Source organism: Kwoniella mangroviensis, assembly GCF_000507465.2.
Source record: "Kwoniella mangroviensis CBS 8507 chromosome 1 map unlocalized Ctg01, whole genome shotgun sequence".
NCBI classification, from domain to species: domain Eukaryota; kingdom Fungi; phylum Basidiomycota; class Tremellomycetes; order Tremellales; family Cryptococcaceae; genus Kwoniella; species Kwoniella mangrovensis.
Window position 1 is genome coordinate 10,988,485 of NW_027062533.1, and position 18,512 is coordinate 11,006,996.

The 18,512-nt window shown below is 43.8% G+C and overlaps 8 protein-coding genes across 8 annotated transcripts; 5 read left to right on the top strand and 3 right to left on the bottom strand.

The window, feature by feature from the left end:
* Nucleotides 1-286: 286 nt before the first annotated feature.
* Nucleotides 287-2,022, bottom strand: I203_104174 (uncharacterized protein; the record flags this gene model as incomplete). Its single annotated transcript, XM_065517478.1, has 7 exons — nucleotides 287-438; nucleotides 518-653; nucleotides 731-858; nucleotides 945-1,219; nucleotides 1,292-1,483; nucleotides 1,595-1,686; nucleotides 1,762-2,022. 7 exons carry the CDS (start codon nucleotides 2,020-2,022, stop codon nucleotides 287-289), a joined length of 1,236 nt encoding a protein of 411 aa, XP_065374296.1.
* Nucleotides 2,023-2,469: 447 nt separating this feature from the next.
* On the bottom strand, nucleotides 2,470-6,854 carry I203_104175 (uncharacterized protein; the record flags this gene model as incomplete). The annotated part of the gene is made up of 6 exons (XM_019144231.1): nucleotides 2,470-2,753; nucleotides 2,870-2,995; nucleotides 3,104-3,211; nucleotides 3,287-3,633; nucleotides 3,856-5,643; nucleotides 5,878-6,854. 6 exons carry the CDS (start codon nucleotides 6,852-6,854, stop codon nucleotides 2,470-2,472), a joined length of 3,630 nt encoding a protein of 1,209 aa, XP_019007280.1.
* Nucleotides 6,855-7,908: 1,054 nt separating this feature from the next.
* I203_104176 (uncharacterized protein) lies at nucleotides 7,909-8,563 on the top strand (the record flags this gene model as incomplete). The annotated part of the gene is made up of 4 exons (XM_019144230.1): nucleotides 7,909-7,929; nucleotides 7,997-8,011; nucleotides 8,142-8,250; nucleotides 8,454-8,563. 4 exons carry the CDS (start codon nucleotides 7,909-7,911, stop codon nucleotides 8,561-8,563), a joined length of 255 nt encoding a protein of 84 aa, XP_019007279.1.
* Nucleotides 8,564-8,838: 275 nt separating this feature from the next.
* On the bottom strand, nucleotides 8,839-11,292 carry I203_104177 (uncharacterized protein; the record flags this gene model as incomplete). The annotated part of the gene is made up of 8 exons (XM_019144229.1): nucleotides 8,839-9,128; nucleotides 9,231-9,319; nucleotides 9,395-9,490; nucleotides 9,558-9,583; nucleotides 9,661-9,834; nucleotides 9,958-10,267; nucleotides 10,389-10,423; nucleotides 10,504-11,292. 8 exons carry the CDS (start codon nucleotides 11,290-11,292, stop codon nucleotides 8,839-8,841), a joined length of 1,809 nt encoding a protein of 602 aa, XP_019007278.1.
* A 382-nt stretch (nucleotides 11,293-11,674) lies between these two features.
* Nucleotides 11,675-11,914, top strand: I203_104178 (uncharacterized protein; the record flags this gene model as incomplete). Its single annotated transcript, XM_065517479.1, has 1 exon — nucleotides 11,675-11,914. One exon carries the CDS (start codon nucleotides 11,675-11,677, stop codon nucleotides 11,912-11,914), a length of 240 nt encoding a protein of 79 aa, XP_065374297.1.
* A 526-nt stretch (nucleotides 11,915-12,440) lies between these two features.
* Nucleotides 12,441-14,087, top strand: I203_104179 (uncharacterized protein; the record flags this gene model as incomplete). The annotated part of the gene is made up of 5 exons (XM_065517480.1): nucleotides 12,441-12,570; nucleotides 12,639-13,092; nucleotides 13,168-13,223; nucleotides 13,307-13,668; nucleotides 13,764-14,087. The coding sequence occupies 5 exons, from the start codon at nucleotides 12,441-12,443 to the stop codon at nucleotides 14,085-14,087; spliced, it is 1,326 nt and encodes a 441-aa protein (XP_065374298.1).
* Nucleotides 14,088-14,736: 649 nt separating this feature from the next.
* On the top strand, nucleotides 14,737-16,074 carry I203_104180 (uncharacterized protein; the record flags this gene model as incomplete). Its single annotated transcript, XM_065517481.1, has 8 exons — nucleotides 14,737-14,927; nucleotides 15,091-15,198; nucleotides 15,273-15,366; nucleotides 15,440-15,530; nucleotides 15,610-15,728; nucleotides 15,819-15,838; nucleotides 15,917-15,937; nucleotides 15,996-16,074. 8 exons carry the CDS (start codon nucleotides 14,737-14,739, stop codon nucleotides 16,072-16,074), a joined length of 723 nt encoding a protein of 240 aa, XP_065374299.1.
* Nucleotides 16,075-17,747: 1,673 nt separating this feature from the next.
* On the top strand, nucleotides 17,748-18,446 carry I203_104181 (uncharacterized protein; the record flags this gene model as incomplete). The annotated part of the gene is made up of 3 exons (XM_019144226.1): nucleotides 17,748-17,837; nucleotides 17,919-18,337; nucleotides 18,416-18,446. 3 exons carry the CDS (start codon nucleotides 17,748-17,750, stop codon nucleotides 18,444-18,446), a joined length of 540 nt encoding a protein of 179 aa, XP_019007275.1.
* Nucleotides 18,447-18,512: the final 66 nt, after the last annotated feature.

Here is an 18,512-nt window from a genome sequence, read left to right on the forward strand (position 1 = left end):
TTATACGGGTACATTGATAGGATGTGGGACATTTTGCAAGTGGATCGGAGCGAACAATTGACAGCAGATGGCATGAACATGCATGAGCAAGAAATATACTATGCTACACAGTGTGCAAGGGATGGCGTTGAGATTTCGTATGGAGATCATTAGGGTAGGCTAGTTGGTCAACAAACTCATCGGGTAACCTTGGAGCTATACTCTAGGGATGTTCGTATTCTATGATACCATTCCAAAGAGCTCCAGCACTTATGCTATTTGAGCGGGAAATCCTCCCTTTCCTCATCTACAACCGCCTTAATTTGTTTATCCGCATAATCTTCACTTCCGTCCCTTTATCCAGAGCCGAATCCCAGAACGGAGGACAAGCTCTAACATCATCCCCGTTCTCGTTGATGGGAGGTACCTCGATGAAACTGACTTGGAGATGATGTTGTCCTGCAATTCACTCATCAGCCTCGTCATATTGATCTCTTCGTTGAGCGTCGAGCTTTGAGCATACGAGAAGAATACGTACCACAGGTGATCAAAAATTGATCGAACGTCTCCTGATTCCTCACCGTTGCCGAGATAATAGCCTGGTTCTGGCCATCATCATCGAGCAAGACGTCAATTGTATTGACCAAAGGAGGTACTAGGTCTGGATCGTATATCTAGGATCGTATATGTGTATACGTAAATCAACTTGGCTCTAGCATATACAAGATAGAAGAACAACAATAAAACATACGACATCAGCAGCTACTATCGTCCTTCTTTCTTCTATCAATTTCGACCATATATTCGGTCTTTCTTCAGGCAGCAACGATCCGTCTGCCCAATCTAAAGCTTTGACAGATACCTGGTCACTGATCGAATCTATGTGAGGTACAGATGAAATGATCAAGCAAAATCAGTATCCAGTGAAACGATCAACTTTAGTAGATAAATGATGAAATACACACTAAGCTGCACATTGTATTTCAACCTCCCCAGCGGAGTTCTACTCTCGCCGTCCTCTTCGTGACGCTGACCTGTGCCAATCTCATTGATTGATTGAGCGTCCGACTCGATACCCAGATCCGTTGAGATGACATCAGCACCCAGCTGAGCCAACAAGATCGATAAAAACCCTGTTCCAGCTCCAAGTTCCAGTATACCCCTGTGAGACAATTCGGTATCGTAGAGGACCAGATGTGGACTTCGGAGGATGTGATGAGCTAGATTAAGGGCTGCTGTCCTGAGGAGATTACAAGTTTTTCTTAGATGAATTAGAATTACATTCGGTTTGGTCAGACTCGACTCCACTCACCAAGTTCTCAATCCAGTGGTTCCTCCTTGAATCGCAATTTGTTCTTCCAACAGTACAATCTTATCCTCGTCTCTATCGTCATCCCTGTCTGTATGATTTTCAATCCCGTGATCGATGGTGTTGGTGATTACCGAGAGATAATTTGATGAATTTGGTTTATCATATATGAATGCCCGATAAGTTGTTTTCGGTCTATTATCATCACCAGAAATCAACGGCCCATTCTTACATTCTACTTACGCTCAAGATCATAGATAATGATAAATCAAACTTCAGACAATCCAGACGTATGGCTTCACTCACCCACTTGATGAAGGTCCAGCTTCACCGTTGGCGTTGGCATTATTGGTAACCATCAAATCAGTTAAAAGATCGTAAAACCTCTCGTCAATTTCCTACCATTATCCGAATAATATTTCAGCTAATCAAGTCATAGCGCATCTAGTCATAATAATCACAATAGGACTGACCAGCTCATCTCTTTCTTCCTCTGACAACTCCAATTGCGATTCCAACTCTTTCAGTCCAACCTCCATACTCTCCACCACCCTTCTCCAGAACTTCCGTCTATACTCATTTTCAGGCTGATACCTCTCCCCTAACAGCTTATCTATCAAAAACTTCTGCGATTGCGGATCGGCAAGGAGAGAAGGATCAGGGGGTGCGATGAGGTAGAGCGGGTAGAGGGATAGGTATTGTCGACGAAGAATCTCGAGCGTCGTCAAAGTCATGTTTCCTTTTTCTGGATTATTCGGAGCGGTAGGAATCGACCGAGCCAGAGTTGGTTCCCTGTGCTCAGTCCAAGTCTTCGAAGTGGGTCTGATCGTGCGTGGGTCAGTACTTCCTATCTCATGGAGAAAGAAGCGAAGTCAGAGTATAGATGAAACTTTCGAAATTATCCAAATTGACAACAACAGTGGACGAGTCAAGTGGAGGTAGGATGCATTTTGTACATGATTTCGTATCAAGTAATGCTATATACTCTTATAATCCAGTTCTACTCCTACTCGAGCATGATAACAAGTACTGTACATGATATTTGAATCTATATTTACACTATATGGCGCAGAGATAGACTCAAAGAATTATACTATAAAACATAATCAATCTATAATCACAAGGTGATACTTGCTCCATCCTTCCATCCTTCCAACATTCCAAACGAAAAACTGACTCAACTAATACCGATCATATTCCTCCATCCCACTCAACCCACCTCCCAAATCACTTTCCCCTCCCGACCTATCATCGCCACTCAAAAACTCAGATTTCACCCCACTACTTCTTCTCCTTCCACCACCCCCGGAGGTGAGATTAGGTGTATCCCCAGAAGATATAGTTTTAGGTTGGGGAGCTTTGACTCCCTTGTACATCTTATATTGAGATTCAGACATGGGAGTACCGTCCGGATTGACTGGTAATGGATGGGTTATGGCGCATTCTTGACCTTGTTCGGATTTGTCTGTTAGGTAGCGTGAAAAAACAATGTAAGCAAAGGTGAATTGTCGAATTGTCATTGAGAAAGTCAAGAGTAATTTCGAGTATGTTTGATTGTGTCGATGAGTAAGATGTACTCACGATGTCTTGTCAACGCATCCAACCTGGCAAACTTCTTTCCACAACCCTCACATTCAAACGGTCTTAGGCCTTCATGCAACAGCATATGTCTCTTACAATCGTGCTGACGAGCGAAACCGACAATTGCTATGTAAGAAGATCAACGGGCGAGTCAGCTCCTCGATCCTGACAAGTTCCCTCGAGAGCTGTCATATTTTTAGTGCTCATGGGAGTATACAGAAGATTCCGACTCACATTTGGGACATCCATCATATAAACACTTATAAGGTCTCTCATCATTATGCGATCTCAAGTGTCCCTTCAGATTGAAATGCCTAGTGAACGTACTTCCACAACCAGGAACTACGAATAGCGAAAGCCCAATCAGCTCGTCCTGACCATGTGTCATATTATGGTCGAGTCAGACACCACACTCACCAGGACATTTGAACGCCCCGCTATTCGTCCTCCTACTCGTACTCGCCACCTCAGTAGCCACACTCGTGACTTTCATCTTTGCTATCCTCTTTCTTCCCTTCCCTTGAATTTGAACTTGTTTAACCGGTTGGATCTGATCACCGGTGGTAGGCAACTGTACACCATCGGGCAATTCCATTCTTTCCATGTTCGACCAATTGGATCCCTGGGAACTTATTGATAAAGCTGGTGAAGCCGATCTGATAGATGATGCGGAGGAATTACGTGAATGGGACATTGACCGACCGCGGTTCATGGGAGGTAAGAGTGATCCGTCATTGGCTGTTATACTTTGTAAGAAGTCGGCTCTGAATATATTCAAGATATAATTATATCAGCACAGCTTTCTCAAAAGATATACGGTGCTAAGGGTGCACAGCATTGATCGACCGGTGAATATTCCTTTCGACACACACGCGAAGGAACACACAATCATCGCTTCGCACAGATTAGATCAAGATAGCACATCGCAATCTCGATTGCTTCCCCATTCCAGGGAAAGATAACCCAAACTCAGAACTCAAACTCACGTAGATCCACCCGCACCTACACCCCAACCCGTCCCTACTCTTCCGAAATCCTCAGATTTAGCCGCTCTCCTATGTCCACCTCCGCTCACTCCTCTAACCGAGCCGGGACGTAATTGGCCAAATGGCGAACTATGATTTTGAGTGTTTTGGGTGAACTCAACTCCGTAGCCCGGTGTGCCAGCCCCAGCAGCGGGATGATTTGAACCTTCACCTCCGAACGATCTCCTTCTACCATGTTGCTGCAAGTTTGACGGAGCAGGTAAAAAGGAAGCTTGAGAGGGCCCGACGGTATTGGGCAAATTACCTTCAGCACCGCCTGATATATTACCGAATGTCGTGGTATAGAATGGAGCAGAGGTGGTTCCAGGTAATTCAGAGGCCGAATGGGGGTATAAACCGATAGATTGATAAAATGCCATTGAAGTAGGTGAAAATTCCCCAGGCGCATATTTGAATACTCCATTGCCCTGCCCTTCACCTTGAGTATTGGTATTTAGAGGAGGCAATCGATTTCTTTGGGCATGTAATTGGTTTAATTGATGTTGCTGACTTGCTGGATCAGTATTTTGGTTCTGCTGTTGCTGTTGCTGTTGCTGCTGAAGCAAGAACCGTTCAAATGCTTCTTGAGTTGTGATGCTGTTATCCTGACCGGGTAACAGTCTGGGATCTAAGGTTGTATTCGAATTAGAACTGATATTTTGATCATTATCGTTGATACCCGTGCGCCAAGCGTTGACCGTACTCCTCCACTGATCTGATACACCTTGCTGTTGCTGCTGCTGTTGCTGATCTTGCATTCCAGAAACATTATCAGGGTTGGTACCCATGAGAAAGTTGAACAGAGCCTGGCGATCGAACGAATCAGCCGTGGGGGAAGGCATGAACGAGTCTGATTTCGCTCGAGGTCTAATTTGTATACCTGTTCCCAGTCCACCCAAGTTATCTTGACCCCATCCTTGGGAAGCTTGAAATGCCATCGCTGTAGCGAAATCCATTCCGTTATTGCCTGCATTACCTGACTGATCAGATTGTCCAATCTGATCGGATGATCCAGGTCGTGCGAGAGGGTGTGACTGGGGTGGAGGGACGTTGAAGCCTTGTTGCGATTGATTCTGTTCACCTTGACCTGGTTGCCCATTCTGGTTTTGCTGAGTCATCTGTCCAGCTCGTCGGAGAGCAGCGTCAAACAGTCCTCTACCATCTTTCAGCCCGCTGATAGGAGTACTAGGTTGAATGTAAATCATCGGTCCATCCGCACTCGGTGCGATAGGACTGATACCCGCCATACCCGTTAGATGTTCCAGAGCTGGATTGGCAGGTGGCAACAAACCACCGGTCACCGAACCACCTAAATCACCTTGTCTTGGTGCGTGCACCCCTCTTCGTGCATTTCCGCCTGGCCCACCCACAGCTGTCGTGACGATTGGTGGTAAAACCGGAGATGGACTATGCTGATTGGGTATGATTAATGCAGGAGGTGACTGAGGTTTGTTGAGAAAAGGTGAGTTACCCTGAGAAGATGAAGCAGTCACTGGGAATTGACCAGTTGAAGGTGGAGATGTGAGATCTGTCATGTCGAATTGGTGTTGGTGTTGTTGTGGAGGGGCGAAGGGACTCGGCGACCTGGAAGTGGGGAAGGAACCTTGTCTAGAGGGTCCGGCAGACATGGCCTCAGGCTGATTCTGATATGTCTGACTATAGTTCGGGTCCGGAGTATGAGCTGTCTGAGGATAGGGTGACGGTTCTCTGGACTGCTGAGCGGAGCTGTGATGTGACGTGTTGGATATACTATTTATGTAAAGGAGGGGCAGCAGCGTCAGCATCTAATTCTATTCTCATGTGGGACAGGCATAATTCTTTGTTTAAAATTCGGAATCGGACAGCTTAAGATCAGTATTGATATGCCGCTACGTAAAACAATCAGAGTGATAGAAGCCGAGTTGTTGAACAGGATCCGAAGTGCGAGAAGTATCCTAATCCGAGGGGGTAGGCAAATAGAAAGAGATGAGCTTATGAACTCACATTCTCTGCAACTCATTATTCAAAGCCTCCTGGTCATTCATGCCCATCATATCGTCCATCCCACTTCCCTGCATATCATTCCCCGTACCGAGTCCATACCCAGTAGAGTACCCCCCATTCGAAGATTCAGGTTGACTGATGAAATCCTGTCCCCATCCTCCCGTATTAGCTTGATTGTTAGGTGTGAGAGCGGGATTTGGATCGGTATACGGTGAATATCCATCGTAAATCGTTGGATTGTTGAGTGAATTGGCAGATCCAGGTGTCATATATTCTAATCCCGCAGAAGAGGGGGTAGGTATGGGAGAAGGGAATGGACTGTGCTGCTGTTGGTTATTCTGCACATATGAATACTGTATAGGTGCTTGCTGCTGTTGCTGTTGCAAGATTCCTCCTGCCGGTACTAAATTATCTCCAGTCCACGGTGCATGTTGATGTTGCTGATACGGTTGTTGCAGTTGTTGCTGCTGCGGCTGCTGTTGATTTTGATTATCTAATCGTTGACCTGATCCACCGAACATGATATCACCTATTGGAGGAGATGTGAGATTCTGATGATTTGGACTAATATTGTTACCCTGTCTGGGGGCAGTCGCGATTATCGTACTGTCAGCTTCAGGATTGAAAGGTAACGATTCTTTCCTTAGTGACGACTGTCTTCTACCATTCCCATTCGCATCTAGATTAAATCCTTTCATCATCACATCAGACCCCGAAGTTGACGACGAAGCTCCATCCCTATTCCCTGGTCTGGAGGATATCGAGGCATTGCTAGACTTCCTATTCAGCTGTTGAGGTTCGTCGACGAACTGTCCGCCAGTGTGACCTAGAGGAGAGGGATTCATCTGATGTTGATCGGCAGATGGGTAGGGGTTATGGAAGGCATAAGCGTTGAATGACGATGAGGTGGATGATCGACGAGGTGGTTGTTGGGAGGAGAATATCGCATCGAAGGAAGGTTCAGCTTGATCCGCCATGATGACTTGTGAGATAAGATAGAGGCTATGTAGATAAAGCTACTCAGTAAATTAGGTAACCAGAAAGAACCTGAAGATGACTGATGAACTGTGCTTACTCAGAAATATATATGGATGATCGATACCGAAGTATATCCTATTCCCACAAATCGAGTTCTTACTGATGACGCTCTTGCTGATTCAGGATTCGATCACAGACTTCCACTCTACCTTGATGATTCTATACTCGTCTGTTCAAAGCATCCGGTTGACAATGATCGGTACCTAGCGACGCAGTGGCTGTACTGATAAGGATGTTATGAATGGCAAGGATGATGGTAAAGTTGGGAAAGCGATGAAAGGTTGGATTTGTTATTTTTGGTTTTTGTTTTTAGTGGGAAGTGGGATTAAGCTTAAGCCGTCCGTGTAGGGTAACGGTGTCACAGAGGCGGTGCGGAATCAATAATGAATAGTCAATGATATCGGCGGCGATGTCTCGAGGTCCGGATACGATGAATACAACAATGATACCTAGAATCCTTTGTTGAGTATGAGCGGTGACGATGCTGTGTGAAGGAGAAGGGAGGAGATGACGAGGTGTATTGTTGTTCATCCAACACAATACATTCGATGATGATGATGATGATGGGAAGCACATGGTTGCATGGTGTACCTAGCATGGATGTACGTTATACGTTATACGCCGTATACCGAATTCGATCGGTAAACCGGCAGAGATGCCAGATGCGAGATCTCCTATTGTACTCGAGTAGCTAGTTCATAGGCTAACTTAATTGAGCGCCCTTGTAATCTCTTTTGCATAGGCACGAGGGGTGAGGAATGTATGAATCTATGAATGTGGCACCACACGGCCGAACTGGGAAACAGGAACATGGGTGGGTTGAATAAGATAACATTACAACACAAGGACATGGAAGGGCCTACCTGCGAAAGGATGATCATTTCGGACTACGATTACGGCACTCACTCGACTATGGACGATCATCTCAATTTCATAGATTAAGTGAATCAAAATTAGAAGAGTGTTATCGGCACCCAATATCAAATTGCAACGATGAATACTGCTGGATCAGTCGTGAGTGTATACCGCCTTACTTGACTGTCCAATAGCACGAGCTGATCGATGTTGGGAGTTCAACTAGGCATACGGGTGGGGAGTGAGTCTTTCTTTCCATACCCAACTCTGCTCAGCAACAATCTTGGTATCCGAGATTCTCGACATTATCAGTCTATCACAATACTCTGGGTATATATATATTAGCCTTGCTAATTGATCGTCTCGATCAGGCTTTGATAGTAGCTGCGGGAGTATCATTCTACTACGCCAAAAAAGAAATTGATGCAAGGAGGAAAGACGCTACGTTGAGAGGTAATAGACCTTTGGAGAAGTTGTCTTGTGAGTGCGACCTATTCAATGGATATATAGTGTACGGTTTTCATCGGATTTGAATATGGATTCAAAAAACCAAATACAAATACACAAAACAAACGGAGTAGCGCTTGTCATTACGATTCCTTTTTCATGTCCATCTATCCCTCTGTTCTCATCTGATATAATCTTGGGATTTACTAATTCATTTCATATCTACATGTCAATAGGGGAAGAGAAAATTGCTCAACAGCAATCGTCCACCGCCGATAAACATCTGAGTCCGATCCAAAATAGTATACCAAAAGAATCGTTCAAGCCTCCCGAGGAGAAAAAATGATCTTCGTCAAACACTCGGGATTCGACTCTATGACATTTCCGGGATGGATATGATGACTGACTAGGACAAAACACGATACCGATGTTCTGATATTCTTATATTGGACATCGAGAAATACATCGTATACTCGTGAAAATGCATTTTGACACTTTTTGTGTATGTGCAACAAATGATAAAATATCGAATCTATGTATCTATTCCGTGAGTTATGCTACAGTGGATCATGGTATATGTCTATAAAGGTACCTTTTTCTTCTTCTTCAATAATTCTTGGATCATCCAATAGGCGATAATGGAACATCCCCAATCCTACCTCTAGGTATCCCATCATCCCCTTTTTCTGCTTCCGCCTCTGCCTGTTCCTGTAATTTCAACCTATCAGCTTCTTCTTTAGCTTTCCTCTCATCCTCTTCAGCTTGTTTAGCTCTATCTTCAGCTTCTTTAACTTTCTTCTCGGCTTCTTCGGCTTCATCCTTGGCTTTTTGCTCCGCTTCCTCAGCTTCAGCTTTGAGCTTTTTCAGCCGTTCGAACTCTTGTACGGCAGGGTCGGATTCTCTCCATCGACCTGTACATTTCAAGATGAATCGTCAGCTTGATGTAGTACACCAAGTTACAATTCACTTGGGAGGACAGTTATTTTGTTGTACATTAGGTAATCGTCGCTCACCCAAGAATCCATGATAACTCGCTGCCCAAGGTCTTTGCTCTTCGTCTGTAAATGGACTGACACTGGAGTATGAACCGGCGGGTAAAATTCTGATTATAACAACAAGAGTCACCTATCAGTTATTCATCCCATGAAACGATGGAAGATGAACCATCGAGACTTACAGTACATCTCCCACTCGGATAGGTTCTTTCTGATGTATCAAATCTCCAGGTTTGAATCCGTATCGAGCTAGCAAGTATCGGTATACGCAATCTGAGCTATAAGAGGTTGAAAAGACAAAGATTGACATTGGGTATCATGAAATGTGAACAACAATGGACTTACAATACACCCGGACCAGTCCATTCGAGCTAACATATACAAACAAAATGAAGGGGTCAGTACTGTGACTCGTGAGATACATCATATGATAATGCGGACAGCTCACAGCAGTCTCAGGTATGAATTCTTCTCCTTTCTCTTCCGCTTCTTTTGCTTTCTTTTCCATTTCCTCAGATTTCCTCAATGTCCTACCTAATGCATCCAGGAATACAGGATGTCCAGGTCTGGCCATGAATGTCCATTGAGTTATTTGAACTGCGCGGGATAGACCGACTTCGCGCTGCGGGTGCAATCACAGACAAATCAATCATTTTATTATACCATGACTATGGCATTTCGCTATATGCGTGAGAATGCTTTGACTTGTGATGGTAGACTGCCAACGAGTCACGCCTGGACTCACCCAATTTGTCCATCCAAAATCAATCGCATCACTCTCCACACTAACCACCAAACCCGGTTCTCCCAATTCGTTCCCATCATCTACCAAGGGTCCATCGTAAATCTTTGATTTGTCCACGGGAAGATCAATCATGCCTTCTACTGAGTCGGTCGAATGTTCAGAGGCGAAAGATGATAGTGGATGCGAAGAAGGGAGATGCTGAGAAGTTGACAGAGATAGTAATCTCGATAAGTGGGTCAATAACGGGGCGGTCTCGGAATGGTAGGGTATACCCCATGAATCGGCGTGAATGATAGGTGCAGCTATCACACTACATCAGATTCATGTCACGTTTTATCGTGTAGTAGGATATGGCAACGTACTATCACTATATACCAAAGTCAGTTATCAAGACAATCATAGGTATAAAGTGGGCGTCGAGTATTACTTACCTATCTGTATATATACCTCCTTCTACTAACATAGCCTATCATCCATCCGACAACAATCAGCTCAGATATTCATGACTCATTGTGACCGCTAAGATTTTCTGATGAGTCAGCTCACCATATATCTGAATATATCAGTCTTCAAAACGACTCTCGGTAACTTTTCCCAGATTTTCTCAGCTTTCGTCCCACCGAAAACACCTTTAACCCAAGCCTTGAGTGATTTATCATTGAAATATTTGATTTGATAATCAGGCATGATCTCTTTCCATCTTTCAAACTGGTACGGTAATTCATCAGATTTATCAGTCGTCATCACCTGCTTGGGTCGAGGTGGTAATTCTTGGATAGGTGGTCTTAAACTCAATCTAGATAATACGGGTGCCATAAACCCTCCTACACCTCCTCCTCCTAAAGAGGGTAAGAGATATTGTTTATAAGTCGATATAAGTTCTTTTGTATATCCTTCTAAAGATGTATTACCTAACTTCAATCCATATTCTTCAAAATCGTGTTTCGGATTCCAACCCGATTGCAGATCTTCTATATGAGATAACATGTATTTTTCAATTCCACTTGAAGGTATTATATCAGGTAATTTACCCTCCCACTGAAATTCATTGTCGGAAGCATCTGCTCCGTCCCCGTTCTGTGTGGTGGATATAGATGGTGAAGGTGATGATTCCCATTTCAACCAATCCACTAAACTCCCTTTACTCTCCTGAGTTGCTCCCCTTTCAGGCCAGAAACAATGTGTTGAAGGTGAAGTATAATCCGCTAATACATCTTTAGGAAAAGCATATTCGATATTCGACTGAGATATGCGTTGGTAAAGTACCAGAGATATTAGGGTGATAAGGACCAAGAGGAGGGAGAGACGTGCTCGGATGGAGGGGAGGAGGATCATTCCTTCCTTGTTGCCAATTTTCGTAAATGGTTGTTTGTGAAAGTGGTTTCGATGATTTCTCATGTATTCAACATGTTGAAAAGAGTCTGAGTAAATTCATTCCTATCTATCAATCCAGAGCACTAGAGCAGGTAACCAAGCGATACTTAGGGTTCAATTGTATAAGTATCTTTGTTTACACAGCTCAACTTTCGCAGTTCTCACAGCTTCGCACCGACCCCAGGTCCAACTTTTTAGCTTGAGGTAGTACGGGGTCTCCACATCTTGAGACATCATCTCAACTCTCTAAAATTAGCGCAACATTCCTCTGATATTTCCAGGTTTCACATCTCCATCACTACCAAGCACAATCACATCGCATCAGAGGAATTTCCCATTCACGATGTCCTCGAGATCACCTCTCACGCAATCACCTCGTCCACCCCCACGGAAAGGACCGAACCCCTATCTCCTTCTGGGGATGGTAGTAGTCAGTTCAGCGTCATTCTTCATGCTAGCTGAGAAAAGACATAACGACCAACAAACTTCGGGTACAACCAGGAGGAAGGAAATGGCGAATCCACTTCTACCGTCTAAGCAGGCTGAGACGGTGGAATTACCGCCAAGGAGGAAGGTCGAATGAATGGAAAGGGAAAATGAGAAGAAAACTCAATTCGGTATGTGACCTTAAGGTGCTTTATTCTTCCCTGACGCTCTGACTCTGACTTACATTGATTGGATCTAGTACTATACATACCAACCACATGCATTTATCATATCCAGCACTTCCTCACTTCCTCGCCAATTCTCGTACATCCTTTCTCAGTTCAGCATGTCCCTATACTCTATGCGTCACGTACGATTCCTCTTGGCTTGTCCAACGGAAATCCCAGTCTATCCACAACCATCCTTTCATTGAACGTCCACAAAAGGAAAGTACAAGAATCTTTACATGTATCTTGCATCATTGCGGGTCTAAGAAAGGATCTTAGAAGACATTATCCTGATCTTTATGCCCGAGTCATGATTTCACTCGTTCAACTCGAGTGCTTATATAAACCATCGATCTCGATATTCTATCTTCTGTATCATCACCTACTTTCTTACTTTCCCACTGCATCCATCTATCGATTCATATACTGATCACTTTTCCAAACGGAAATATCACAATGACCACAGACAATAGCCACCATCCCAATCCTGGACCTTCAATCCCTAACGAAACTCTCCCATCCTCCTCTGGCGGAATCACCCTGCCACTCACCGAGACTCTAAAGCTACACCGACATACGGATCGACGTCAGATAGCGGTAACGATAAGAATGACAACGAGAACGAGCAGCCTTGTTCACCTACATACACTCTAGAGGGCGGTACAGAGACACCCCTGATGACAGCCACTTCACCCGATGCTAGCCTAGTGGCAATTCACGGAAGTGTCATGGCTAGTAATCATTATCCATTCCCCATTCCTCCTGGAGTAGGGGGAAGAGGTGGGAAACATGGGAAGAATACGATGAGTATGGATGATTGGGCGAAGATCGCCGGTAATATCACAGGTACCAGTCGGAAAGGGTCCTTGACGGTGTCTGCTCATGGACAAGGCCACAATGCGATTGAGGAAGAAGGGCGTGGTACCGAAAATAGCAAAAATGATGGAGTGGGTGCTCACAAAGAGAAGGAGGAGGAAAAGAAGAAGACGACAACGAGAACAACGAAGAATGAAAGGATCATCGCTATTGATTTTGATGATGTTTGTTCTGAAAATATGGCTATGATTGTTAAACAACATAACTTGAGGTATGGGACGGATTTGACTTTGTAAGTGTATGAGCGATGATGTACTAATTGTACATGAGACAAAGAAATACTGAACCGACAGATGTGTTGCTGTAGGAATGATCTACGAACTTATGTATTTTGGCAAAATAGGGGTTTCGGTACTCCTGCAGGTGAGTACTTCGATCTTCATCATATTTCACGTTCAAATAATGTTTATATATGAAGAAGCTGAATCCTTACCGTGTGAGAGAAGAAGTAGCAAGGAAAGTACAAACGCTCAATAACCTACTTCCACTTACAACTCCCATCCCGGGATTCGTGGAAGGCCTCAGAACACTACATGAACTAGGTCATCCAATTCACATCGTCACTTCTCGTCCTGAAAAAGATGAACAAGGGTTAAAAGATTGGCTTTCGGCCCAGGGAATTACGATAGGTCATGAACCAAAGGATGTTATTGTTCAGGCTCATTTTACGGGTAGTTATGGAGATGTTAATAAACCTATTGAACCGAGAGGTGACGATGATGAATTTAAGAGGGAGTTGAATGAGAGGTTGAAGGAGTTGTGGAAAGATGGCGTGGGGAAAGGGAAAGGTGGATTGGCGAAATTGTGGGTGAGTATACGGTCTGTTATTATCTAGATCATAACTCGTGTAAATCGTTCCAATACAAAATATATGGCATGATTCAGCTGATTAATTTCGATCAGATCCTACGCAACATCAACGCATCGTTATTTATAGATGATCATCACGGTAACCTCGAGCCTATCATTACAGCCGATCCTCCCATCCCATGTTTACTATTCGGTGAATATGGTTGGAACCAATCTAGGAGCGGTATCACTTCTCCGGTGGAGATGATGGATTACAACGAGAGGATGAGTAGTGGATTACCCTTACCTTTCCAAGAGATTCAATTTGGTAGAGAACAGTATATTCACAGGGTCAAAGATTGGGAGGAGCTTGTTCAATGGGTTAGAGAATGGGATGAAGAAGAAGAAGAAGAAGAAAAGGAGGAGAAGTCCGGTTGAACATCTTCATATCAATTCTATCGTACCTACCGCCTTGTAACGTCAGTATCATTCACTTGATATGCCTTATTATAGTGCGTCTGATTGTCTTGTATAGGTTGCCTTCTGATTGTGCATCTTTTCTTGAATGTTGATACGAGTCGTGAACCAGAGGATTGTAGTTTATCAGTGGGATCACGTGACATGTACGCGCAGCTACTACTGTACTTGAAACGTTTCAACAGTTGATCAGAACATTGAATTGTGCTTGTTCACTTGCACCTCGTATCAACAATTAGGATTAGCTCGAGAGAAATAGCACAGTCAAGCCTAGAGAGGAACAGTGTACAAAGATATCAGATAGGACAGACGCAAATACTGACAATCCCAACCAATAGACACGTTTCACACATCCTACGGGCACCGACCTGAACCAAGCGGATCCCGACCAATTCACCATCAGATCAAATACTCCTCTGAGAGCGTTTACAACTCACACTATCTACCCTTCTCAAGAACAAGAGCTGCATAGGCTAATTGGCAATTTATCATCATACCACGTCGTATCGCTACTCACCGTTCAACCAAACTACCAAATCTCCCACCTTCTTTACCTACTTTCGATATAGATACAGAATACGAGATTGTACTAGGTAGATCAGAGGTGGACATGGATATAAACGGAGCGTCCTCCGCGGCGTCATCTTCCCGACATACCCTAGACTCGAACGGTAGTTATGCAGAAGAGTACCCCTTGCCGACGGATCATCTGGGTGGACGTGGGGTGGATGGGATAGGGTCGGTCAATAATTCTGGGAGGAATGGATTGGCACCAATGGGAGGAGGGAATAATGAGTGGAAGTGAGTGATTCTTTCAATATCATGAATCATATTCAAAGATTACATCGAAGCAGAAATGCGAAGATTGGGACATCTTATGCTCAGCTTAGCTTTCGAAACGAATTTGATGTCGCACTCAAGGGATGCGCTATATGCTGATGCTACTACTCTCGTGACTACGCAGATATGAAATGCGTAGAGAAGCTCAACAGATCATACCTGGCTTGTGGCTTGGTCCCTTCCAATCATCAACGAATTTGAAAAAAATGAAATTAATGGGTATAACACATGTGTGAGTGCATGGAACATATCAATTCTGCGCTACAAGCATGCAGAAAGCTGATTTATGTCGTAATGTCATCATAGCCTTTGTATAAGAGACAAGAAGGAATCAAGTTTGATATACCCTCGTTTCCCAACTGAATTTAGGTATATGACCTTGGACATTAGTGATAACACCGTAAGCTCTCCCATCCGGTTCACTTTGATGACCCATGGACTGTATCAGCTTACATATCCTTTATGACATATAGGACCAGAACCTGATCACGATCTTTCCGAAATGTCGCGATTTCATCGAAGAGGCTATGACGATGGGTGGGACTGTTCTAGCGCATTGCAATGGTGGGTCTGACTGCAAAATTAGCAGATATCGTCAAAATAATAAACTCGATTCCTAGCTGACGCCATACTTCGCTTCTAGGCGGTATCGCCCTTTCCCCAGCGATAGTCGTAGGCTACCTCATGTGGAAGTTCAACTTATCAGCGGATAATGCCCTGGCGTATGTGCAGAGTAAGAGGTATTGCGTCAGTACAATGAGTGTGAGTTGGACTATCTCCCCCATCAGGCAGGACTCAATAATGTAACCAAGCTGATGGGGATATGTACCTATCTTTCGTACTGATTTGCAGTTCCAAAATCAGTTCAAGGAGTACGAACCTATATAGATGGCTCAGAAGATGGTTCAGAATGCGGGATTTGGCGCGGGGACGGGTAATGTCAATAAGAGGCAGGCATTGGATGAAGAAGAGTAAGTCTATTGTCACATGCTGAAATATTCCATGCTGATATCAAAGCATGGAATACAGCGACGTAGAAGATGAAGAAGATAGGAGGAGGAAACAACCGATGAGAAGTGAATTGATATCGGACATTTCGATGGATTGATTAGAAATTACAGTAGTCAAGTCTGGATTTCTCCGGGACGATAATATTATTTCTCTATGTCTAACTGTGCAGGTAGAACTCCTCCATCCTCATTTATACTGTGTATGTACATATAAGGGGTTTGTATTCTCAGATTCCTGTTCACGATACGTTAATGAATGATCATGATCATGATCATGTGATGAGACTGATTGACGAGCATCACTTGCTGTGGTGAGTGTTTCCTGAATAACGACTTTCTCTGAATGTGACAAATCGAGTGACTTCGCTGGTACTACTTTATACTGCTTGATTATTCAAGCGACATGGGATCAAATTTTGTGGAAGACTAGAAAGGCAGTAGTATACTTACATTCTCCGATTGTCTGCTCGATTGTCAGCCGGTACCCAATCACATATCTGGAAAGGGTAACACTTCTCCAGCTGAGGACGAGGTGCATTGAGGATATCCCGTCGATGGCGACTTGACCGTTCGTTTGTTGCTCAGTAAAGTCATGTATTGTACTAACAGATAATTCCAGTCAATCTTATTTCGAACAAGGGTAAGCCTGAATATCGTACAGGTCTTCGTAGGTATTATGTGACACACAAGTGGTGACCAGATGGTATTGTTATCCATTTTCGTCCATAGTCTACCATCATTACATATACCACCAGAGACAGGCTTGATCAAAGCCAAAGCCAAAGCCCCAAGTACAAAATATGAAAGCATAAAACGACCACCTGCTGAATTCAGCAATTTGAGCTTTTGCGGTACGACCACCTGGATCGGAGATTTAGGACCGACAATTACGGCATTCGTTAAAATGGGTGGTACAAGGCACGGAACCGAATCCGGCCACATTTATCCTTTTCAAGGTAAAGTAAAGTCTTCAAATATGCTTTTCTCCAGGTCCAGTGGTTCAGGTTCAGATTCAGCCCAAGAAGCATATGTCGAAGCTGGGATGGAATGCAAAGAGCAAAAGAGCACAAAGTACAAAAAGCAAAACGCAAGAAAAGCCTCTGATGATAAAGGACTGTAGTTTTGGATCGTGGCGTCCATCTTATCCTGCTCGATTGAATCGTTGGCTTTTCGGGGCTTGGATATTGGAACGATGTAAAGTACGAAGTTGGTAGATTGTTGAAAATACCTTACTAGCTTACTGAGGGGGTACGGTTTGTCCACCGAAGGATGTCAAGTAGGCATGAAGATCGTCAGGAACATGACAAGAGGGGACTTGTGAGTTGGTGGTGATTCATACCCAGAAGTACGAAGTGTAAAGTTAAGGAAAGATTGGGATATGCTCCGTAAAGTATTCTGCTTTTGGTTATTTTCATCATCTGTTTTCAAGAGTAAGCACGATATGATAAAGTATGACATGTGGACAGATGTCAGATATCAAAAAAGTAATATAATGTATTCTCTCATTCCTGCAAACCCCCCTTCTTGACTTTTTCTCTTCATGCTTTTTCATCACTTTACAAGTTGACCATAATTTACATTTCTTAATATCAATCGATTGATTCGATTCGACTCGTTCAACAACCTTGAAGGTTACCTTTCTCTCTTTTTATACATACCGACACTCGCTGCTGGACCAGTCAGAGTAATACACATTCCTTTTTGACATCACTTCGAACCATCCACCGAACTCTCTAGTCCCTCAACCCTCAACTGTCTTCCTCCTATCGGGATGCATTCTCTCAGCCTACTCCTTCAAACCCTCGCTGTGGTCCTCTTGGCACCACTTGCTATAGCTGCCCCAGCACCAGATTCAATCTTCGTAAGTTTCCCATCCGATCTTGATCACTACATGATCAATCGTTCATAGCTCACTTCATATCTGCTACTGCAATCATCGTAGTTACTCCAATCATCCACTTTCACCCCTCTAGGCTGTTCATCAACCTTCCACCCGACCTCTATCCTCCGTCAAGTCCCATCTCCTTTTGCGTGCTTCTCGAGATGCTCAGATAAACAAGTAGCAGCATACTCTCAACTCCAATCTGGCGTCTTATGTGCCTGCGGAGAAGAAGATATGTTGGATGATAACGAAAATTCAAAAGTTAGATGTAGGGATAATACCTGGTTCTTATTTAAGAATAACCATGAACATGTCTCAACTCATTCTACCGAGACTTCCGAAGAATCGACTTCGACTACGACTGGGGAGACAGAGACTGCCGCGTTGACAATCCAAAACCAAAGCCAAATGAATAAGAAAAGAGATAGGTTGATGCCTTTCATGATGATGAAGAAGAAATCATTACAAAAAGTTAAAAGGTGAGTTCAGCTTCCAAGGCTCATAGTTACTAGATCTACGGAAAGGTTGCTGATCGTTTCATCTAATCTACTTTGTAGAACCGCTCCAATGGATTATGAAATTGCTTAATCCTTTACACCATATCTCTCTCCCCCCTTTAGTCGTTCTCGAAATCCTTTCATCCACCCACGTCAC